The sequence below is a fragment of the Camelus ferus genome, chromosome 17, assembly GCF_009834535.1.
Source record: "Camelus ferus isolate YT-003-E chromosome 17, BCGSAC_Cfer_1.0, whole genome shotgun sequence".
Classification (NCBI taxonomy): Eukaryota; Metazoa; Chordata; class Mammalia; order Artiodactyla; family Camelidae; genus Camelus; species Camelus ferus.
The window spans coordinates 14535522-14559832 of record NC_045712.1 but is presented as its reverse complement, the minus strand read 5'-3'; the positions used below and the strand labels follow the sequence as shown (position 1 = coordinate 14559832).

Here is a 24311-nt window from a genome sequence, read left to right as displayed (position 1 = left end):
CTGCTCCTGAAGTGCCTTCACTTAAAGCAGTTTGAGGGAGAGTTGGATGCAGTGGGAAGTGGAGAAGAGGCTCAGGGTCTCTGGGTCTTGCAAATTTTACTGTCATCAAAAGAGAGGTTTAAATACATTAAATAGGTTAAAATGAAAGGTCAGAACTTTGCCTTAAGTCATAGATGGTGCTGTTTAAAAATCTGGCCATAGGGGTGTAGTAATTGTGTGTTTCTGGGGAGAAAGGTTTAGGGACTATCAAATCTAGAAAGTCATTTGGTTCAGGTTCCTTTATTTGAGACAATATATGTTTGAGTTGGGGGTTGAAGATAGGGAACTATATTCATTCACAGTCATTCATTTACATGTTAGTGAAATATAGTTAAATCTGCATGCATCTACGTCAAGAAAAGGAAGGTTTTATTTTAGAGATGGAAAGGGGATGCAAGACTTTGTGGAACAGTCTGTCCTTTGGGAAGCGGCACAAACCCAGATGGGCTACTGGATCTGGGTGCACACAAAGAACGTGGAGGACTGTGTTTGCTGGCTCTGTGACTTTGCTTAGGGCTGGAACTTTGCTGTGGAAAGGGGAGAGAAAAAGCTGTGTTGTTGCTTCCTTCTTGTACTACTAACACACTTGCACTGTTAGTCCTAGAGTTCGGCCCTAAGGCATTTTGCTGACCAGCCTGGTGACCTGGCGACCACACATCTTATGGTTTGTGAGGAGGTGGCTTCCAAGTTCCAAAGGACACCCTTAAGTTGGGAACGCAAACTGTCCATCCCTGGGAGCCACCTTGATTTCAGAGCATATACTCTTGCCCCCCAGTCCAGGAAGTCCAAGTTAGATTTAGATTTAGTGTTGGGGATGAGTTCCCATGTGCGTAGTGTGAGAGATCAGGAAAGATTTTATTAAGGAAATGGAACTTGAGGGGGAACATGGCTGGATGGGACTTCAGCCAAGGGAGGGAGGTATTAACGATGCCGTGACCACGTGAACAAAGGCCTGGGAGTAGGGATCTGGAGGGGGAGCATGTTCAAAGCTATGAACTGGGCATTCAGGCTGGAGGTACCTGTTAGAGGGAACACTGTAGATGTGGAGCTGGGCCTGGGGACAACTGTAGAGGGCCTGGAGTGCTAGGAGAGACGTTTTCACTGAGTTCATCGGTCAGTGTGGAGTCCCTGAAAGTGTTAGAGCAAGGATGACACAACCCATGCCATGCTTTATTGTGCAAGAATGAGCTGATAGCATAGCGTGGCTAGATTAGAATGGGGGCTTCCTACGTGACAGGCATGGCGCTAGCAATGATAGCCAACACTTGGAAGGCACTTCTGGCCTATTAACTTTCTTAATGCTCCTCAGAAAGTAGATACACCTGTTTTACCTCATTTTATAGCTGAGGAAACAGACACAGAGAGATTGAGATTTCCCCCAAAGTTATACAGCAAATAAGTGGTAGAACAGGGACTCCGCCTGGGCAGATGGCCTCCAGAACCCACGCTGCTAACTGCTGGGCCCCTAAGATGGTGAGGCTCACCCGTCACTTCAGTGAAAGCTGTATTGGTACAAAGGTGACATAGGGGATTATTTTTAACAGTGTGTTTAATCTTTGCATTGTATTGCATCTGAGGCAGCGCACTAGAACTACAACTCTACCGTCAGCCTCTTTTTATAGCTAAATGTTAGTCCAACGTCTCCATTCCTTTTCTATAACTTCACACTTTCTATTTTTTAAAGAACTATTTAACCTAAAGGCTTTAAATGAATATTTTAAGTGAAGTTTGTCAATAGTTTAGAGGCCATTATTAAATTCCTGGAAACATTTGGGTGTTAGTCAGTTTAAAGCTATATGTTAATACTTGTTGTATATGTATTTTAAAATTTTCTCTCTTTTCACAATGTTTATGATTACTGGTGAATGAATTTGTGTGTAGCTACACATACATGATTTTTTTAAACTTTAAAAAAAATCTATTTTTATATATAGTGGCTAACATTTGTAAGTTTCAAACTCCCAAATTTATTCCTTCCCATCCCCTTACCCTGGTAACCATAAGATTGTTTACTAAGTCTGCGAGTCTGTTTTTGTTTTGTAGATGAGTTCATAGTGTCCTTTTTTCTTTTCTTTTCTTTTCTTTTCTTTTCTTTTCTTTTCTTTTCTTTTCTTTTCTTTTCTTTTTTCTTTTTAGATGCCACATATGAGTGATATCATGTGGTATTTTTCCTTCTCTTTCTGGCTTTCTTCACTTAGAATGATCATCTCTATGTCCATCCATGTTGTTGCAAATGGCATTCTTGTATTGTTTTTTATGGCCGAGTAGTATTCCATCATATAAATATACCACAGCTTCTTTATCCAGTCATCTGTCAATGGGCAATTAGGTTGCTTCCATGTCGTGGCTACTGTATATAGTGCTGCTGTGAACACTGGGGTGCATGTTTCTTTTTGAATTAAAGTTTCCCTCTGGATGTATACCCAGGAGTGGGATTGCTGGATCATATGGTAAGTCTATGTTTAGTCTTTTGCGGAATCTCCATACTGTTTTCCATAATGGCTGCACCAAACTACATTCCCACCAGCAGGCTACACACATGATTAAGAAAACAAACCAAAAATTCAAAGCTTTGAACTTCTGGGCAAAGGACCCACAGTTTGTAGAATGAATATGTGTGTACAGGTTAAGTCTTTAAAAAGATAATTACATTCATCTTTAAGTCTCCACTTTGCAAATGTCCTTATTCCTGACTTTGCACTTGATCCAGCAATTCCGGCCGCTGAGAGAGCTAAAGAATTCACTTTCTTCCACTGTCCTCCCCATACTGGAACACTGATGTATTCATGACAGGCTGTAAGGTATTTCACTAGAGGGAGCACAGTGAAGGAGGGGCCTTGCCTGCCATACCCCATACGCAGAAGACAGCCTTGCCTCTGGAGAAGAAAGAAGGAAAGAGAGACATGCGGTCAGAGGAGAGAGAGAGGATAGGAACAAAGGCGCAGCCAATTTTAGGAGGAAGTAAAGAAACCCAAGGCAACACATTCCTAATTCAGTGGATCTGAGTTTCTTGTTACTCAAATGACTGCAATCCTTTGGGGTTGATAATGGAGAATCTCTGTTACCAACCCTGTAATTTGCACACATAAATATACCGTAGTTGCTGGTTTTCAAGTTTATTAAAATGTTGTATTGGCACTGGTGGTTCTTTCTAAATAAAGGGGCTGATTGTGCGGGGTCCCACATCTTCGAAGAGTTTTGAACAGTTTCAGCCATTTTACATTAAACTAGATTTAAAGGGTTTTTTTGTTTTGTTTTTTGCATTTAGTGATGCCTTGGGCCTTTGAACAAAGCGTTTTACAAGTGAATCTGCTTTGCAAAGAATCCTTTTTGTAAAGAGAGACCTTGTTACCCTTGGCACCTACTGGGAACATCCCTAATTTTGGATGGTGAAGTAAGGCCACCTTTTAAATACATCCCTGGAAGGGATGAAATGCTCAGAACTTGGCAGTGTTTCACTTCTGATGGCCTAGTTCTTAAGCCACATACAATCTAATTGGTGGTGACAGCTTTTTCCATAAGAGCATTTGGATGAATTAAGTTTTTTCCCCTACTTCTCACTCTTCTCATGTCCTCAGTGGAACTACTATGCTGTGTTCACCCTGGTGCCTAGCAGAGTGCCGGGTAGGTGGAAGGCAATCAGGAACTCTTTGATAAATTGCATACTCATTATTCAAACCTTCAAAACACATCACTTATTTGGGCAGGCAGATACTGAAGATCTTCAGAACTACAAGACATCACCAGAAGTACACCAGTAGGAGAACTGAGTGGTAGCACACAAGGCATACTATGATATTAAAATGATTATGTTAAATGAATATAAATTGGTCATTTTCTTTTATATTTGTTGGGTGCAGAGGAGGGGTGTTTAGGTAAGAAGTCATCAGGTTCTTTATTATGAAACCAAGTGTTTGAATTTCTGTTGTACTCTTTGTTTATAGATAGCGCCCTTTGTATAAGAACACTTTAAAAATGTTGCCCAAATTTGAGTATCAGAACACTGTACTTTCTCAGCTAGCAGTTTTGACTTTTGTTGGTGACTCATTCGAACTACTGGGAAGCCCAAACCAACTATGGATATCAGAGACTGCCTGTTCTGGAAGGGGTTAGGACTTTCTCATGGGTGAAGAGAGTGTGGTAAAATGCACTGGCTGCAGCAGAAGACAGTTGGTGGGGAGAGACCAGGAATTGCTTGTCATTCTCTTGGTCCCCCCATCTTCTTCAACTTGGTAATAAATTTCTCAGATGAGAATTGATCTCAATCACTCAGTGTGATATGATACTTATTTATAGTGTTTGTTTTGTGTTATTTTGTACTTTTCATGGATGTTTTCATGCACTCCTCAGAGGAAACCTGGCTTTATCTCCATTTTACAGATTAGGAAACTGAGGTCCGAATAAGGAACTTGCTTACATTATACGGTTTGTAAGTGAAAGAGCCAGTATATGAACCTAGAAAGAATTCATGGGGATTGGCTCCAAAGCTGTCCCTCACTTTCCTTATCTGTAAATAGTAAGTAATACAACTCCTACTGTATACAGTTGTGAATATTAATAGAGATAATGCAATAAGGTCCCTACAGCAATGCTTGGCACCTAGTAGGTGTGCAATAATTGAGAGCTATTATTAGCAATAATTTCTCTTAACAACTATCATAATGCTAAGAAGATAGTATTTTTTATTTTAAGCCCTGTTGTTTTCTCTAGTAAACCAATCAAAAACTTTGAAAGAAAAAGAAGGGGTAACAAACAGGGAAAAGGACAGAAGTTGAAGTATTATAAATTGCCATATTGACCTCCCATTGGCTAGAAGTCACATTAATGAATCTTGAAGCATTTTCACATGTAAAAAGGGGGAAATCAAGCAGTGTCTTGAGGAATTCTGTTTGCCATAATTCCCCTTGTTTTCATTCTCACCCTCTCCTCAGGGATCAGAACGGCTGTACTCAGTATGCGAGCTCTGTTTGGTATATACGTAGCTGGGTGGCCCTAAGCTTTTCTTTTTAATGGCAGCTCTAAATGCCATTAAAATTCAAATAATTCTTTGTCTTAAATGTAGAATTACAGAATTCAAAATAATTCATAAATTGTGTACTTCAGTCTAGGAAAACCAAGAAGTTGTTTTGCTTTGTTTTTAATATATTTCTACAGATTTTTCAGTGATGTGGATGAATGAAAAATTGGAAGTCTGAATTGACCAAGATTGAGGGCCTCTGTTAAGAGTTAGAAGCCTTATTACCAAGGAAATTATATGTTTTACCCGTGCAATGTTTTTCTCGTTGACGCTCTTATGTAGGAAGTTAAAGCTTTTTAGAAATGATTTTTTTTTAAAATCCTTCTAATCATTTGTACTATTTTTGGTTGTTCTGTTTTTACTGCTTCTGAGATAAGGACAGGAGGCATCCACAGTTTCACTTTTAGGAACTTTTGTTAGTATGCAATCCAGAAAAAAATTTACACAGTTATTTCTAAACATTTTAAAAATTATATATATATACACACACACACTTTTTTTTAAACTAAAGCTTTTAAATTTTGAACCTAAAACAGATACTTTCTACAATAGCCCTGTGGTAAATTTAGGTTGCAATAACATTTCCATATTAATTTTTACTTTTCTTTACACATTTTTATGTTTCTGTAAGTTGGTCTTTATTTAGCAGAGAAGTTGGCCTCCTCTATGACACCAGCTGTTCTATTATTTTTTTTACATGAACATACATAATTTGTTTTCATATTCTTTCTCACCATAGGTTACTACAAGATACTGAATATAGTTCCCTGTGCTATACAGTAGGACCTTGTTATTAATCTATTTTATACATATTAGTATCTGCAAATCTCGAGCTCCCAGTATATCCTTTTCCACACCCTCCCCCCATAACCATTTTTTTTTCCTGTCTGTGAGTCTTTTTCTGTTTTTTAAATAACTTCATTTATCTTTTTTTTATATCCCACATATAAGTGATATCATATTTTGCTTTCTCTTTCTGGCTTACTTCACTTAGAATGACATTCTCCAGGTCCATCTGTGTTGCTGCAAATGGCATTATTTTATTTTATTCTTTTTTATGGCTGAGTAATATTCCATTATATAAATATACCACAACTTCTTTATCCAGTCATCTGTTGATGGACATTTAGATTGTTTTCATGTCTTGGCTATTGTATATAGTGCTTCTCTGAACACTGGGGTGCATGTATCTTTTCAAATTAGAGTTCCCTCTGGAAATATGCCCAGGAGTGGGATTGCTGGATCATATGGTAAGTCTATTTTTAGTCTTTTGAGGAATCTCCATACTGTTTTCCATAACGCTGCACCAAACTACATTCCCACCAACAGTGTACGAGGGTTCCCTTTTCTCCACACCCTCTCCAGCATTTATCATTTGTGGACGTTTAATGATGGCCATTCTGACTGGTGTGAGGTCAGTTTTTGTTGTAGTTTTGATTTGCATTTCTCTGATAATTAGTGATATTGAGCATTTTTTCATGTGCCTATTGGCCATTTGTACGTTTTCACTGGAGAATTTGTTTAGGTCTTCTGCTCATTTTTGGATGGTAGTGGTTGTTGTTATTATTAATATTATTATTTATTATATGAGCTGTTTATATATTTGGAAATTAAGCCCTTCTTAGTCTCATCTTTTGCAAGTATTTCTCCCATTTCGAAGGTTGTCTTGACAGCAGCTGTTCTAGATAAAAAGCATGAATAAACCTGCTTTCTCCCAACCTAGAGAAAGCACCTCTAAGCAAGCAGCTATGACACATGCCTCTGAAGTGTTGATATTAATGCTTTGTGAAACGTGATGATTAAAATCATTGTTTTTGTCTCAGGTTGCAGCTTTTCACATTAGCTTGAAGTAACAGTAATAATAGGAACGATTATTTGAACGTGCTTGGTGTGGTCTGCTACTGTTTCAAGTATTTCACATGCTTTTTGTTCATTAAGTAGCTTTTTATTTTACCGTCTTTACCTATCACTTGAGCAAAAGCTTTGTGCGCATTGTGTGTATTGGGGAGGGGTGCTAAATTTCGTGGGCCAATGCTTAATTTAGTAAACAGAATCTAACAAAACTTTATTTTCTAGGAATGCTGTACATTCACCTAAGCCCTTGGGTTCACGTTCTGCCCAAAGACAATCATAAAGAGGGAGAGACCAACAACTCGAATTAAAAATCAGCTAGAATGGGGGTGGTGGTGAATGAGTAACTCCTAGGAGCAATGGAAGGAGAAATAGAGAAATTTGGGGTAGTGTCTCCAAAACAAGTAAACGGATTCGCCTTGATCTCTCCTCCACTCCATCTTACACTAATTTCATGGTCTCCTCTTTGCTGGACGGGTTCAAGTTCCCCGGGAGCACGTTGCGCCCTCCAGTGTGGGGCATCGGGCGAACCGCGGGCTTCAGGCTAACACCTCTGACCGCACCTGGGCGGCATTTCCTCACCTGCCCCTGGTTTCCTCCACGCTCGGCGTCCGCTCGGCGGCGGTTTCGCATCCACGCTCTTGACAGCAGCGCGGCCGCCCAGGAGCGGAGAGCGAAGTGCTCCCTGAACCGGCCCCTGCGCCCCGGGTCGGACCCCGGGCAGGAGGGCCCGACAGCGACGCCACCCGCTGGTGCCTCGGGGCCGGCCGGTTAGCCGGCCGGCTCCTCCATAGGTGGCTGCGTTTCCGACTTTGCCCTGGCTCCACTCCGGGGGCTTGACGTGCAAACTTCGCCGGAGCGAGCAGAGAGGGAGGGACCGGCGAGGGGGAGGAGGCGGCGGCGGGAGGCGCCTCCGCTTAAGGGAGCCGGCCGGGCGCCGCCGCTCGGACGGACGCGCGGACGGAAGGAAGGAGCGGGGCCGCCGGGCCCGGCCCGGGGATGCGAGCGGCCTCAGGGTGGGCAGCCCAAGGGCCGGGGGTGCGTCTTGGGCCTGCCCGCCGCGGGCCTGCGGGGTGGGGGCCGGGGCGGGGGCGGGGGCGGCTCCGGGAGCCGGCCTCTGCGCCGGGTCTCCGCGGCGGAGGCAGGTTGGCGACTCTGCGCCGCGGTGGCTGGCCGCCGGCGCTCGTCCCCTCCCCCGAGGGGCCGCCGGAGTCGAAAGCGAAAGCGAGCCCGCGCCACGGACTTTGCGCCCGGGGCGGGGGGTGGCCCGGGAGGAGGCGGGCTGGGGGGTTGGGCGGCCGGGGGCGCTGTCAGCGCGCCCCACCCGGCCCGCGGGCCGCGCACGCCGCCGGAACTCCCCGGCGCCTCCTTAAAAGCGGCCCCCGCGCGACTCTTTTCCCCCTTTTTTGTTACATTGTAGGAGCGGAAAGAATGTCGGAGCGGGCCGCGGATGACGTCAAGGGGGAGCCGCGCCGAGCAGGCGGCGGCGGCGGCGGGCGGAGCAGCGGCCGCGGCCGCCCGGCAGCAGCAGCAGCAGCAGCAGCAGCAGCAGCAGCAGCAGCCGCCGCAGCCTCCGCAGCCCCAGCGGCAGCCGCCGCCGCCGCCGCGGCGCCTACGGCCGGAGGACGGCGGCCCCGGCACCGCCTCCACCTCGGCCTCCGCCGCCGCCGCAATGGCGACTGTCGGGGAGCGCCGGCCCCTGCCCAGTCCCGAAGCGATGCTGGGACAGTCGTGGAATCTGTGGGTCGAGGCTTCCAAACTTCCTGGGAAGGACGGTGAGTGTCCACGCCCTCCGCTTCCCCACGCCCCCCGTTCCCCCATCCTCTGACCCTTCTGCTCCCCTCCCCCCTCGCGTGACCCGCCCCCTCGGGGGTCAGAGATGCTATCGCTCGGTTGGGGAACGCGGAGGTGCCTGCACCTACTCCGTGCTTGCGTGAGCTTGCGTCACACTCCCGGCCACTGACCTGCCTCTCCCCTCCTCCTGTGTGTGTGTATCTCCTAGGGACGGAGTTGGACGAAAGTTTCAAGGAGTTTGGGAAAAACCGCGAAGTCATGGGGCTCTGTCGCGAAGGTGAGTCCAGCCCCCTGAAGGAGTCTGTACAAGCCCGGGGGAAGTATCCTGGCCGGCTTACCAGGGCGGGAGCTTGCGCCCACCTGACCCACTCCGCCCCTGGCACGCGAGGATGCTGCCTGAGGAAGCAGAAGGGGGAGAACGGAGCGTTTGGAAAGTCCGGTTTCCGGGGGCTTCCTGTAAGGGGGGCGTCCGGAACCCTTCTGTGGAGCCCTGGCTGGGTGCAGGTTGAGTAACATTGCTCAGTGATGAGCGCTGGGGACCAGCACTGAGTTTAACTCCGAGATCCTTTCGGGTCTAAACCCCTTACGGAGAAACACGTGTGGAGGAAGGCATTCTCAGCTTCGGAAAACATTTTCACGAATGCCTTAGGGGGCTCTGGAAAGGAATCTTTGCCACCTGAAATTTTCTGCCGGCAATCAAAATGAATTTTGAACTTTAAAAAAGACGCTTTACCTGTGCAGCCTTGTTTCTATGGGATTTACGTTACAAAGGTTCATCAAAAGGATCACAAATGAGGACCAGTTGGTCGGATTTTTTTTTTTCTCTCTTTTTGTGAGCTGCCAAGATCAGCGGAGGTGAAACAAGCCTTTAGTGCACTTAGCTAGTGAAGTCAGACATTAATTATTGGTCAGTTTTTATTCAACCTGTTTGGGAGAAGCATACTCTAGAGAAATGTCGGTTGCTAAAGGATGCCTCCAGATGAAAGGTCAGGTGTCTTGGAACTGTCAGGTTTTCTTGCAGGTTTTCTTTTTCTGTGAATAGTCATTTTGACTATCTAATGCCTAATCCAGGCTTGGGCGCACCCTGCTCAGAGAGCTTCAGGGGGCCAGTCACCTTTAAGTTTTGTTCAAGCTGTTCCTTCAGTGGTAGTGTGGACAAGGACTTGAGTGAGATTTGGTATTCAAAACAGAGTTTATATTCCCAGAACAATTTTCTTAGGGTGGCCATTTATTTTGGCATAGTTATTGTCAATGGCCCCAGAATAGGTAGAACTTTGCAAGTGGAATATTTTAAAGTCCAGAGTCGATTCATTATTACTCTGTCTCCACATTGACTCCTTGTTTTTAGTGCCTGCCAGGTCTTCACGTGCACTGTTTTGTTTTGTTTTTTTCGACTGGCTATTTATTGGCCTCTTGGCCCTAAGAGGAAGAGTAATACCAGTGGCAGCTGTCTGAGAGCTCCCAGTTGGAACAGATTAGAGAGCAAATTAGTTGATTTTGAGAGTGAAAATTGCTGTTTGAGAGCAAAGGAAGGAGGGAAGGCACAGGACTTGCTGGCGATGTTGCAATAGGAAAAATCAGTTGTTAGTCCGGTTTTAGTGTTGAATTGGCAGCCCGCCTGGGCTTAAAAAGTTAAAATCACTAGGTGGCAACTCTCACAGGAAGCAGTTGGAGTAGAACTTTAGAGGACCTGACCCACTCCTGTTCTTAGTTTTTATTCTCTGGGTGTGGATGCATTTCCCATAAAGGGTTTCTAAAGCTGTTTGAAAACAGGTGCTACTTATTGGTAATTCCCCTATAGAGAACGAGTAAGTGTATTAGTGTTGCACTGGGCATCTTGGCCTGGACTGAGACCCAACCAAATTTAGTTGCCTGGACCCACTTTTTGCTGTATTTATTGTTTTCTGTTGGGAAATAGTCATCAATAGATTTTACCAAGAAGGTCTAGGATCTCTTGACTACTTTATTGAGGCTCAAAGTGATTATAGATTTGGTTGTGTGTGCTTCTGACTTATCAAATTGTTAGTGACTGTAAGAGGTGCCATTTTTTTGTAAGCTGCTTGAACCCCTCAGAGGATGCTGAAGCAGCCAGGATGGCCGAAACTCTTCCTGCCTGTTTTGAGTAGAGGATGAAGTTTTTCGTTCAGTCAGTTCTTGACTCATTTGTGATTTTGTGGATTTTCTAGGATAGTTTAAAAATCCAGGAGTAAGGATGTTCAGCGCTAACACAGTGGGCCTTTTTTCCCCCTAACAGTTCATGTCAGGCTGCTTAAGAAATGAAAATGCATTTTTATTTGTTTATATTTATTTTTTAATTGAAGTACAGTTGAATACAATGTGCCAATCTCTGGTGTACAGCACAGTGTCCCAGTCATGCATATACATACATAAATTCATTTTCATAACCTTTTTAATTAAAGGTTATTATGAGATATTGAACATAGTTCCCCGTGCTATAGAAAAAGAACTTTTTTAAAATCTGTTTTTGTATATAGTGGCTAACATTTGTAAATCTCAAAGTCCCAAATTTATCCCTTCCCACCCCGTTTCCCTGATAACCATAAGATTGTTTATTATGTCTGCGAGTCTGTTTCTGTTTTGTAGATGAGTTAGTTCATAATGTCCTTTGTTTTTTTGTTTTAAGATTCCACATATGAGTGATATCATATGGTATTTTTCTTTATGGCTTACTTCTCTTAGAATGACGATCTCTAGGTCCATCTGTGTTGCTGCAAATGGCATTATTTTGTTCTTTTTGTGGCAGAGTAGTATTCCATTGTATAAATACACCATAGAAAATGCATTTTTAAATAATCAAAAATTATTCAAAAGTTATCCTTTGTCTTTGGCTGAGATTATCTCCTGCCAATAAAAGGTGTTTGGGAATTCATACTAATTCCCCTTGTCAACAAAGTTAAAGCAAGAAGAAATATGTAGATAACATTGATAATATGAATGAAGCACTAGGTCAGAAACTTCCCATCTTACAAGACATTTAGGAGTATTGACCAGACTTTTTGAATTCTCCAGTTCACGGCTGTATACCTTAGGGGTTAGAAATCTGAGTATGAGATAAAGTTGCTTAACCTTACATTAGTTGTTTTACCTTTCAGAATCAAACTGTCCCTCTTTGTAAAAAGAGAGAATACCTATTTCCCATAGGTAAGGGTTAAAATTAAAGTAGGTAACATGGAAAATGACTCAGTACATACTAATTCCTTTCAACCCTTTTAACTACTGATAATCTTAGACCTGATCTCCTAATTTGGTATTTCTCTAGGTCAGGGGTTTTTAACCTGGGACTTGCATGGGCTTCAGGGGGTTTGAAATTGAGTGCAAAATGGTCCTCTTTCTATGGAAAGTTTCCCCAGCTTATCTTGGAGTCTCAAAGATTCTTCATGTACCTCCGTCCCCAAAATTGAAAACTGCTAAGCTTGTATCGTTGTCTTTTTTTCTTTTCTTTTTGTTGTTGTGGCTTATTTTGGCCAATTCCCTCATGGCAAGTCTCTCCAAGGGGTTAATGCTGTGGGAGGGGTTGGAAGTACTGATTTAGGTGACAGTGACTTTATCTGTGGCTTAGCTAATACGTCACCCCCCTTTCTTCCTATCAGCACAGTAGGCAAATGTTGGGATAAAATTTCAGTTATCTTTCAGAGGTCAGCCTATTTTTCATCTGCATCCCCATATTTTTATTGGCCTGTTTGTTTTATTCTGTAATTTGTAGTATTATTTGATAGCATAGTTGGTTTTGGTGGGAAAAGATTGATAATCCATTTTTAACTTTTTCAAAAAAACAAAGCTCAAGAAAAAATTACATTTTTCAAAAGGTGATTTTTGAAGTTGTAGATTTAACAAAATAATGTTTAGATGAAATTAATTGGTATGATTAACTGATTAAGATGTCCATATTATTAGTACCTAAACATATAGAGAGCCTTAAAAAATGAAAACATTGAATGTCTTAATTTATCAGCAAACTGAAGCAAAATAAATAGTGTGATTGTGGAAGTCAACAGTGGAATTAGAAAAAGGGATTTTTTCTTTGGGAAGTCATTCTTCTCTTAAGCCCACCTGTTGTCCGGTATCAAAGTACCCTGCACTTTTCCTTCCTTCAAACTCTCTACCTATTGCCATTTGAATGTGTGTATTATGTGACGGCCCTTTTATGAGAGTGCAAGCTTGCAGAGGACAAAGGTGTCAGTGATCCAGGATATATTCAGCTCCTGCACGTCATTTGTGCTCAGTGAATATTTGCCCCCAAAATGAATGAACTGGGCTACTAGGAATACTGAACGGTTCAAATGACCAATTTTCCATTGTGTTGTGACTCAAAAACAGGTCCCTGTTCTGTGGGGAGATGTGCTTTCTGGCCCCAGGGGAGGCCAGGGACTGTCTTTCAGTTCTTCCTGTGTCTCTGTCCTGAGTTTAACACTCCATTTACACTTCCCAGAAAGAGTGCAGACAGGACACCACCTCTCTTATCTCTGATATTTAGGCAAGGGAGTAGGATGGCAACCTAGGGTGATACCCACACTTGATGACAGGTGACTTCCATGTAAAAATAATAGGGACATAATTGAGCCTAGGGCAAGATAGAAAAGAGGTTGCTTGGCACCTACAGGCAACTAGGTTAAAAAAAGACTAGGGAGGTGGGCAGCCTCAGTCAACATGGTGTCAACATAGTACCACCTTCTTCTTTCTGAGGGAATAAAAATTGTTCATAGTCAGTTAACTGAAAACAAATAGGTATTTGTGCGAAGGCCTGTTAAAGTAGCGACATTATAAGGCAGAAAACCCTCTCCCTGAAGTAAAGAGTGTTTCTGTTTTTCTTTAGTGTTTGTTTCTCTTATATTCTACCACCCGACCCCAGCTTTTTCTTACGGATAATTTGAAATTTACAGAAGTAGAGAAAATATTTTAATGAGCCTCCATATATATATATATATTTACATATATATATATCTTTCCTACAGCTTAAACAGCTAATGAGTCACTGCTCAATCTTGTTTCATCTCTACTGTACTCCCCACACTGAATTATTTTGAAGCACGTCCCAGACATCATATCATTTCTTTTGGTTTTCTTTTTTGTGCTTGTGTGGACTTCAGCTTGTGTCCTACAAGATGGAGTCTTTATGTGTGCTGCGCCTTCAGGGGCACGCCTGCTGCCACCTGTGATCCCCCCGTGAGCACGCAAGAGTGCGGGCGGCAGTGCTTGTTGCCTGCCGGCATCTCAACTGGAGACAGGATTCAGTGCCATCCAAGTTCAGTGCGTCAGACACACATTAATACACATTTAAGGAGTACTCAGGTGATGGAGTCGCAGGTCGCCCACACCTTGACACTCCCTGGATGAGTGCTGGGGCTGCAGTGACACCGAGCGGTGTCCTTGCTGCTGGTTCATGTGTGTAAATCTCTGCCTGCAAGGTCTGCGCTAACCCAGGAGTGAGAGAGCCCCGGTAGACCTAGAGAAGGTGACACTCTGATGGAAGGATTCTTTCCCCGAGTGTGGCAACTTAGCTCTTTGAATGCACACTGCAGCCTGTGGGCCAAACCCTGCCTGCAGACTAGCTAAGAATGCTTTTTACATTGTTGAATGGTTGAAATAAAAACTCTGAAAAGATGATTATTTCATGACCTGCGGAAAGATGTGTGAATTTCAGATGTCAGCATCCGCCCGTGAAGTTTCACTGGAGCGTAGTCACAGCCGTCCATTCGCTCGCTCACTCTCTGTGTGTGGCTGCTTTCTCCATGCAGTGACCCGCAGAGTTCAGTAGGTGTGCATGAGACCATGCAGCCCCCTGAGCCCAAGATTTACCATCTGACTCTTTACAGGAAGACTTTGCCATCCCTGTTTTAATGAGTCTCTTGGTTAATGAAGGGGAACTCATTCCGCAGAATGGGAGTCTAGTATTCCTTGAACTTTCTGTTTTGAGATGGAGGATTTTCAAAGTAGTAAAATCCACTATTCTTAAAGCAAAAGTTAATTCAACATTGAAGAAATATGTTGAGCTAGAAGGAGATAAGAGGAAGAATGTATGTAGGGCTTTTTGGTGGGAAGTTTCCTATTTTTGTCACTTTTGTCATTCCCTGCTACTTTTCTAGGGCATATACCTGTTTCAGGGCAATTCAAATATAGAACATTAACAGAATTGTGACTGTCTCAGCTTCCAAGAGCCTTGGGCTGTGAGGATGGGGCTTGGCTTCGGTTAAATTCCTATATAGTAAGAATCTAGAACTTTCATGGGATTTTCAAGAGGGTACTTGACACATTCTTCAGAATTTCTGACCTTGAGTTGGCTTAGAGGAGTTGAAGCCCTGTTGGAGGTCTTGGGGCTTAGAAGGTGGATTCGTCAGGAAACACATCTTTTGATTTATGAGTACGGCATACTGCATCGTTCGATCTCACCTCTTTGCTTTTGTGTTTGCTGAGAAGTGTAATGCCTGGCACAGTCCACGCTGAATTCCTCAACCCACAAGGCTTCGCAGCTAATGGAAACCATGCATGTTTGCTGTAGTAGGATGGGACTTCCTAGCTGAATGGACCCCATAAATAGATTGGTTCTTGTGAGCTCCGGAGGGAAGCACGGGGAATTTATGCATCTTTATTGAATGTGACCTGCTTGTTATGTGGGCTCATTTTTTCCTTGTAACAGCATCCTGCTTGCTCACGTCCACGTCTCACAGTGTTCCTGTTGTATATGGACAACTCGGGTTCGGTGAGAACTTTTACTCTGGGCCAACATAGGTTTTACCTTAGGTATTCTTCACAGCTGCCCAGTGATGTAGGTATTACCATTATCTCCATTTAACAGATGGGAAAACTGAGGCCCAGAGACGTGAGGGACCTCACCAAGATCACAAAGCATGTAAGAGACCCTGTAACCCAGATGTCCCTGACACCGCGGCCCACGTGCTGAAGCCCGTTCTAGAATTGCACTCACTTTCCATGAGCTGGAGCAGGTTGCTGTGCTCTTTGTTTTCCTTACTGTCATCTAGAAAGACTGACCTTCACCACAAAAAAAGAAAGAAAAATTTTTTTTTTTGTAAGTAAAGAAAGCAGAGCCTTTTCCTTGCTGCACTTTACAACAGTCTATATGTTCTATTTAACAGTTCTTTTTATAAAATCTTTTCTTTTGGGAAGAGGGGAAGTGTACGTAGTTGGCATTAGAAGCAATTGGCTTAAAAAAGATTAAATGAGAGCTGAAGTTGCAGCAGATAGCAAACACAATCATCTGGGATTTGTGCCATTAAAAAAAATCCTTTAAAAAAAAGGAGAGGTGAAATTTCACGTTTTAAACCGTAGTATTTCAGTGCAAGATTGCTTTTAATCACATTGATATTCAAAGTTTATGGCAGTATTTCTAATAAATGTACCCCTCTGATTATTAAAGTATTTTTTGATTGAAGTTCTACAAAGAGAAAGAAGCCTGTTAGTAGACTTAACAGTTGGAGATACTGTGCTTTTGAAAGGAAGGCAGAGGATTACATTTATATTCATCTTGTACAGCAGGGATTATTATAAGTGAGCAAAAGAAGGAGAATGATTTTTGCATTTCAGGCATTCATAACATAAAACTAGATTAAGTGTTCTTGTTCCTCTTTGTAATAAAGACCCTGCTAACGTGAAATACTTTTTCTCTTGTACTGAAGCGTATGGCAAGGAGAAAGTAATAGTTCATTATCAATTACACTTATAACTGTAAAACAGAAAATACTCCCCTTGCAGGTTATACAGATGTTTTCCACAATCCTAACCTCCAGGAATGCAGTTTAAAAAAAAAGCTTTAACTGAGGGTCCCATGCTTTTATACTTCAAACTAGAATGTTTCTGAAATAAATTAAGGACCAAACATAGGGTTGCTAACATTTTATAATATGTATAATTAGACATTATAACATATATAATTCTTACCATCATAGAAGTGTGGGGGCATTGTTTTGGAATAAAGGATAGTCTCTGAAGAAAGTTTAGGTTTAGGAAAGACTCATTGCATTTTCCTTATTTTCCTCATTTGTGGACTTAAGTACGTATTGGAGGGTTTTGGAGATCAGTATGTATTTGGGGGTTTGAGAATCACGGCTTTGAATCAGCTTCCCAAAGTGTCTCTGTATTACCGTTATCCCCATTTTACATTTTACGGATGTGGAACGCAGAACCCTGCTTCTGTATGCTATTAGTAGGTGTTACGCAGGAAAGGGGGTTCCATGTGGTGAGTTTGCGGGAAGATAACTTTAAATACAGGCGGTACTGAGAACTCCAGTTCCAGATTTAAACAGACGTGAGCTCAAATCTCAGCTCTACTAGGGGAGTAGCTTTAGAGAAGTCTACATAGCTTTGCTAAGCCTCGGGTGATTTACATGGAAAGTGGGGATCGTAGTAGTACCTCCTGGTGACTGGGAGGATGAAATGGTGTAGGGCCGTTTCAGCACTTTGTACAGCGTCAGACAGGGTAACTGTTCCGTGCGCGTTCCCGGCTAATTGTATTATTTTTACCAGTCGTGAAAATGCAGCGTCGCAAGCTTGCCTCTGGTCTGGTGGTTAGCCAGGGCTCCCAGGGGAGCGGCAGGAAATGAGATGCCAGTTTTCCTTTTGCAGGCGATCCGTAGGCAAGGAGAGGAAACCTCACTCGGCGCGCTCAGGACAACAGAGCGCAGAAACAAACCCGAGTCCCGAGCTCTCCTGGACTCGAGTGAAAACGAGAAGTGGGAGCTGACTTTTGTTGTTTCCTCCTTTGGTCACCTCTTTTGGGTGGTGGAGAGAAGCCCAGTGTGGGTATTTACTTTCCCTGCTTGTGCAGCGCTGGGTTTGCTCCCCTTCAGGAAGCCTGTGCTGGTGTCTCTTCCTGTAACGTTTTACAGAGCTCTTTCTGGGCAAGAAAGGTCAGTTACAGACAACCGAATAGAGTCGTCGTCACTAAGTTGGGAAGCGGGTCCCGGATAACTGAGGCTACTACTTTTATGATTTTTAGGTATGTGTGGTGGTGGTCATGGGGTTTTCTGCCAGATGAGGGGACTTTTAAAAATTGTCTCTTCAATTCTTGGAAGTGTCCATTTTTAACTTGAAGCAGTTCTCTATTTAAATTACCTTGTTCTCTTTGGAAACTATGCAGACAGATACGTTTTAGTGGAAAAAATTATGATTTGTTACTATTACCAAAGCTAATAAATATATACTCACTGTAAAGATTTGTCTCATAACAGTAACATGGAATATGAAAGCCATCATTCTCCGTAATCCCACTCTAGGCCAATTTTAAGTGTTCAGTGACAGGATTTGGACTTGGGGTAGCTCACACCTGATCAAGGACACCCATGTAGCTACTTTGGACCCTTAGTGACAGACAGGACTCATACTTGCCAGCCTGGTCGTTTCAGTTTCTGACACAGTCTAGACCCTGTCCTTGGGCGGGCCTCAGGATATTTTGTGCAGCGTGACTCCTGCCTTGAGAATCCTCTGGCTGCTTTCCCTTTGTTCATTTGCTTTTATCCCACAAACATTTGACAGGCACGTTCTCTGTGCCTCTTGCTGGGGTAGAATCCGAGGGTACAGCTGCAAACCAGGTAAGAAGGCAAGGCCCTAACTGTCAAGCAGTTGGTTAGCAAATATTTATGGAGTTGCCCACTAAGTGCCAGGTTCTCTGATGGGTGTTGCGACAGAGCAAGTCAGAAAGAGCTCCTGCCCTGTGACGCGAGATACAGTAAATACACAAACATCTTTCAAGGCTATCGAATGCTGTAAAGTCAATGAAGTAGGCAGAGGAGTTGCGGTTCAAGCTAACACGATCAAGGAAGGCTTATCTGAGCTTTAACATGTGAGCCGAGGTCGGAGTGGTGAGAAGGAAGTGACCACTCGATCATCTGGAAGGAGGGGGAAGAGCGTTCTAAGCAGAAGGAAGAAGCAAGTACGTGGCCTCTGAGATGGACATGGAGTGGAGCGGAGGGACAGGAGGCTAACAAAGGTCAGATCGCAGAGGTCAAGGTCAGCTATTTGGGTTTATCCTGAGTGCAAAGAGAGCCTCCTGGGGTTAGTAGCTTCAGCAGGGGAGTGACCTGATCTAATCCGTGGTGTGTGAAGACCACTGGCTGTTGTGTGATGAGTGGACTGGGGAGAGGAGGAGGGGACCAGCCAACCAGGTGAGAGGTGAGGGTGGCTTAGATGGTGGTGATGGTGCTGGCAGGGCAGAGACCTTGTCCTCTTAAGGATATGTTTTGGAGGCAGAGTTGATGATTTCGTGAAGAATTGAGTGTGGATGAGGGAGCTAAGTAAGGACTGGGATCTGAGGCTTGAGCCCCCGAGTGGGACCATCTAATGAGTGAGGAATGTGGAGAGTGGGGAGACTCAGGGTCAGGAGCTCTGGTTTTGGTCACACTGTATGCATCCTTGTGCAGCTGTGTAGTTGGTGACTGAATATACAGTCTGGAGCTGGTGGAGCAGGCTGGGCTGGATCTGTGTCATCTCCGTACGGAAGGTGCGGGTTCCTCTCGGGTGTGGGTGTCAGTGAAGGATAGCAGAGGACCAGTGGCTGAGCCCTCATTGGGTGGTAGGGGGTGCGTGGGTGAGAAGCAGTCTGAAGGAGGGGTGAGGAATTTCCAATGAATTGGGAAGGGAAACCAGGTGAGTGTGGTGGTGTAGGATTCCAGAAAAGAAACCACTTGAAGTGAGACGTGATGGCGTGTGTCACATGCTGCTGTGAGGTGGAATGCAGCCAGGCCAGGGACTGACCTCTGGCTGTAGATCTCAGTCCGGAGAGCTGGGGAGGCAGATGCCGGGTTGGAGGGGCCGGAAGACCAGAGTGGAGAAGTGGAGAGGGCAAGTGTGGGCAGGTCTTCAGAGGGTTTTGCTTTAAAGGGAATGGAGAAATGAGGCAATGGCAGGATGGGGACGTGGATAGAGGCAGTAAGGGGAAGGCTGGTTTTGTTTTGTTGTGTTTCATTCTGTTTATTGTGGATAGTATTAGGGCATGTTTGTCTGCCACTGGACGTGATCCAGGAGTGAAGGCTAATTGATCACGTGTGAGGAAATGGATGACCACAAGGATAATACCTTATGATGGGAAAGGGTGATGGGATCGGAGCCCAATGGATGGGTCTGTTCTGGGTCGAATCAGAGGCTTTTTTCTGTTGTAATGAGAGGAGGAGCATATGGTTCGGTGGCAGGCAGGGATGTGGAATTGTGGGACTATCAGGTAGGGAGTCCTTTCCTGTCATTGCTGTGAAGTAAGGGAGAAGTTAGGACGTCATCATTTGCAAGTGAATAGGAAGAATTTTGTCTGTCTTTCTCTTAAAGTGTCTAGACCAGTGGTGGGGGATTGTTGGCCAAGTCAACAGACAGTTATGTGTCCTTTGGTGGCCTCCCAGTGCGCTTAGGAGAAAATCAAAACTTCCTGACAAGGCTTGTGAGGCCTTGGATGGTGGGTGTGTGAGCCTCCAAAATCAGGCATCCGGCAACTTGAGGTGGAGTGAAGTCAGAGCTTCGGGTGGGGAAGCGGGGGTCAGGCAAGGAAGGCTTGCTGGAGGCAGGGAAGGGGCGAGTTGGAGCTTTTGTTGAACTTTGAAGGAGGAGTTCAATAGCGAGTATGATGTAGGAGCAGCTTCTGAGGTGGCACATCTCTGGAGGGGAGCCTGGAACTGGGCTGCAGCGCTGGGAGGTGAGGCCTGGAGGGCAGGAGATGGAGCTGCACGCAGTAGGTGGAAAGTCGTCCTGTACAGAGGCTTGTGCTGTTTTCAGGGGTTGGTCTTTGAACGATCACCATGGTAACAGTGTGGCCATTGAATTGGCAGTGGCTAAAGTAGAAATTGGAGGCCAGTGGGGCCTGTAGCCTTCCTCCTTAATGTGAAATCCTCAAGAGTCTAGGTAATCATAAATTGAGGAATTGAGGTTTTAAAATACAGATTCAGAATCTAAAGTGGGTTTTTTTCTCTTCCATCAAACACCTCAGTGGTTTCTTTTTGTTTGCTTCATGCATTCATTGCTTCAGCATGTATTGAGCACCTACTTTGTGCTAGATACTGCTCTAATTTTCAGAAAAACAGCAGACATTCTAGAACTACCCTCACAGAACTTCTGTTTCAGCGGGGGAGATAGATAAGAATAAAAAAAATAGTGACGTACATATATGTGAGTTAGTGATGGGTGGTCTTAAGAAAGATTAAGTTGGAGGGGTGCAGTTGAAAATAGGGTGAGAAGGAGTTTTCTGAGCAAGTCTTATAGGGTCTGACGGCATGAGCCACGTGGACATGGTGGCTGAGCCTCCAGCCAGAAGGAACAGCAAACCCCGAGGCTGTGGTGGGAGAGGATCCTGGAGTGGTCACAGAGCAGCCGCAGGCCAGGCCAGCTGGAGGGGTGTGAGCGCGGGGAGCGTAAGCAGCAGAAGTCAGCTGCCGAGGGCTTGAGGCCGGGCACGTAGGGCTGCAGCCCATTGAAAATCCAGATCCCTCTGCCGTGGCCCACAGGCCTTGCTGGGTCTGCCTCTGCCGGGCCATCCAGCCTCCTCGCCGCCTGTTTTCCCCTGTGCTTGCTGGGCCTCGAGCACTCTGGCCTCCTTCCAGTTCTCCTCACGCGCTGGGCTCTTTCCCACTTCTGAACCCTTGCGTGTGGTCCTCCCTCTCCTGCCCCTGCCCCTGCTTAGGTCACGCATCTCCTTCTTGAAGGAGTCCTCCACATCACTGTGGCTTTATAGCCCGCAGCAAAGCTATGTCAGTATCTTGTGTCAGCATAGAGCAAGCCCTCACCCTGGCTAAAATGTGCCATTACTTTTAGGCTTGGGGTATAAACACTGGGTACAAGGAATTATGGCCAGTTTTTACTTGAGTCTTGGCTAAATTTGCAAAGTGGGCCTAAAGGGGAAAAACAGTATAGAGTAGCCACCAGTGATATTCTTGGCATTTCGTTGGGGGCAGGGTGGCAGTGCTCACTGCAGTAACGTTTCGTTCCCTTGCTGATTATAAAGTGTGATAGACCATTGTTCATCTTTATTCCCAGTGTTCCGGCACCTTTTTGGTTGAGTAACAATATGCTGTGAAGAGAGAAATGGTTTTGGTTTTAGAATAACTGGTTATGTACGAATAAATGACAGTGTGCCCGAATCGTTCTGTTACATCACTGGGGTTTTCTTTCCCAAGATAAACTCTGTGCTCTTTTCAGCCTCTGAATAGGAAATTTATTTTCTGCCTTCCCTTTATTCCTGCTTCTAGGCCCTTTTCTGTCTACTCTGGGGACAGGCTCAGAGTTTACTGGAGACTTTATGTGCTGCCCTTTCTGTCCCTCTTATCTTACTTAGCCCCGTGTCTCATGAGCTGCTCATTGTTCACTGGCAGCTGCAGTGGCTATTTCTTTGAAAGATCTTGTGTTTGGTAGATGTTTTCTTAAAAGCTGGTGGCAGTTGCTGAAAATAATCTGTGTTGTGTGAGTTTATAATCTATCCATGAATCATAGTCTTCTCATCGAAGAGCGTGTTACGGCAGAGTAGCAAATAAAATAACTTTTTAAAAATCATTTACAGACCAAACCATCCAGATTAATAAAGTTAGTAAGCACTAGTATTCGTCAAGTGCCGGGTAAGTCCTTGTAAAAATTTCACAAAGATCCTCGTTCTTCCTCACCAGTAATTCTGCAATAAAAACAGCTCCTTAAAAACAGAAATTCGATAGATGGCATTTCAGAATTATGGAAAAACATGTCAAACCCTGCTAGCTATGTGGTTTGTGTGCCCCCTTTTTTTTTTTTTTTTTTTTTTTTGTGAGTGGGGAAAGTGCTTTTATAAAGTATCAGAGAACTTGGGAGATTCTCTTAAAAACTAAGAATCTCTCATTTTTGCTATGTGACCAGACCGTGCTAGGTCACCAGACCGTGCTCTGGTTGACCTTGAGTAGCTACATTGGTTGATCTTTCTCCCCCCACCTCTGCTTATCTTGGTGGTGGTGCTTCCCCAAAAAGGGAAATAGGTTTTAACGACAATGTAACTTTGCATCAGATATTTCTCTTCACTTCGGTCGTGTTGCCTTACTGTGGTCTTGCCCACGTGTGACATGATGGCACAGGGCAGATGGGAGTTGGCTTGAAGGCCAGGCACCCTGCTCTTTCTGGCCACAGAGCCCCTGCCAGCATCCCAGCTGCTCTGCACACAGTGGGTTCACACAGCCTGTGGTCAGTGAAGCAACTGACAGGCAGTGAGAAATGACTGAGCGGCTCCCCTCCATCCACGGGGCCTGGGAGTTACCTGCTCGGTAGCCTTTGGCAGGAATCTGGGGTTTTGAAATTGTTATGACTAAATTGGACATCATTTGGGGTTTTTTCTATTCTCCCGACAGGAAAAATAGGCCTTAATGTATATTTTAATGGTTTTCAGATAATGCCAATGACTTTGAGAGGTCAGTCTTTAATGCTTGATTTCAGTAAAATTTAGCAGCTCCTGTTCAGAGACAGATTTTTCTTTCATTTAAAAAGATGACAAGTTTTTATTTTTATTCCCAAATCCCCAGGAAATTTTAAGTGCTGTCAATTTTATGAAAAGGTAATTAAGGAGTTAGATAGGGAATGTGTCTTTCGCATCATCACTCAGGTTCTTATTTGCCTGGTGAAAATATCTTGTAATAAGATCCTTCTGTGTGTAGCCCCTCCACAGCTTTCCCTGGAAGGCCTTGGCCATAATTATGTCTGTATCTGGGCGCCGTTAAATGAGGGGAGGAGCCAGAGTGGAAGAACAGCCACCTGATCTTTTTCAAACCCGCAGTTTACAAGGTGGAGTGGGTTCCAGCATACCCCTGTTGCTTAAGGACTTTCGTACCAGGTCGGAAGGCCCTGGACAGATGGCTGCTTCTGGGGAGACACAGTAAGAGCTTGTGTGTTGATTGTGTTAAATCTGGCTATTGAGTGGCCTCAATATTGAGGCATGGAGAGTAGAGCGGTGCTGTTTCACAGAACTGTTAAGGAGTTAAGTGAAACAGAGGGGTCTGGTAGAGCTCGGCCTTTAAAGCTGAAATCGACGGAATGTATGGTAGAAGTTCTAACTTTTGTTTCTACTGCTAATCTTCTTACAATTACTTACTTGTAAGCAGCCCCTGAAAAAGTTGGTGGGGGGGGGGCATGAAGCTTAATTACTCAGAATTGAAACTTCGCTCTGATAAAGGTTTGCTGAGTGAAAGCTGTGGATATCCACCCATGTATGAATCTGTTTGTGGGGTGTCTCGGCTTGACTCGGGCATCAGGAAGAAAGAGCCCCTGAGGACCAGAGAGGGCGCTCAGAGGCTTTCTCTTGTTGCAGAATGCAAGCTTCACCTCTGGCCTGTGGGGCCCCTGAGGGACAGATCTGGTCAGTGTTCCCTCTTACGGCCTTTGTGCCTTCTCTTGAGAAAGAAGGTGCATCGTTGCGCGCTCTCTCTCTCTCTCTCTCTTTTCGGCTTTCTTTTCAACACTCTTTCCTGTATATCTTCTGGTTTAAGTGGTCTCCTTTGTATATGCACACCCTCTTTTAAGTTGACCCCTACCCTTCCAAGTCTTACTTCCGGAGAAGAAGTCATATTAAATCCTGCTTTCTTTTAATGTCTCCCATCTCGCGTCATGACAAGGGTGATGGATGTAAATTGTGACTGCAGTACATCTGTGTCAG

The 24311-nt window shown here is 44.4% G+C and overlaps 1 protein-coding gene across 3 annotated transcripts in view; it reads left to right on the top strand.

The window, feature by feature from the left end:
• Positions 1-6879: 6879 nt before the first annotated feature.
• The window catches only part of ATXN7 (ataxin 7), a 102390-nt gene continuing 84958 nt past the window's right edge, over positions 6880-24311 (top strand). The window contains exons 1-3 of one of the 3 annotated variants that reach the window (XR_004312064.1): positions 6880-7923; positions 8328-8682; positions 8910-8978. Coding sequence is in view for 1 of the 3 variants with exons in the window: in XM_032458136.1 (XP_032314027.1) it covers positions 7907-7945; positions 8328-8682; positions 8910-8978 (463 nt within the window). In the remaining 2 variants the exon portion in view is untranslated. Of the gene's footprint in view, positions 7946-8327; positions 8683-8909; positions 8979-24311 lie in introns of all 3 variants that reach the window. The other 2 variants (XR_004312063.1, XM_032458136.1) reach the window with 2 other exon arrangements.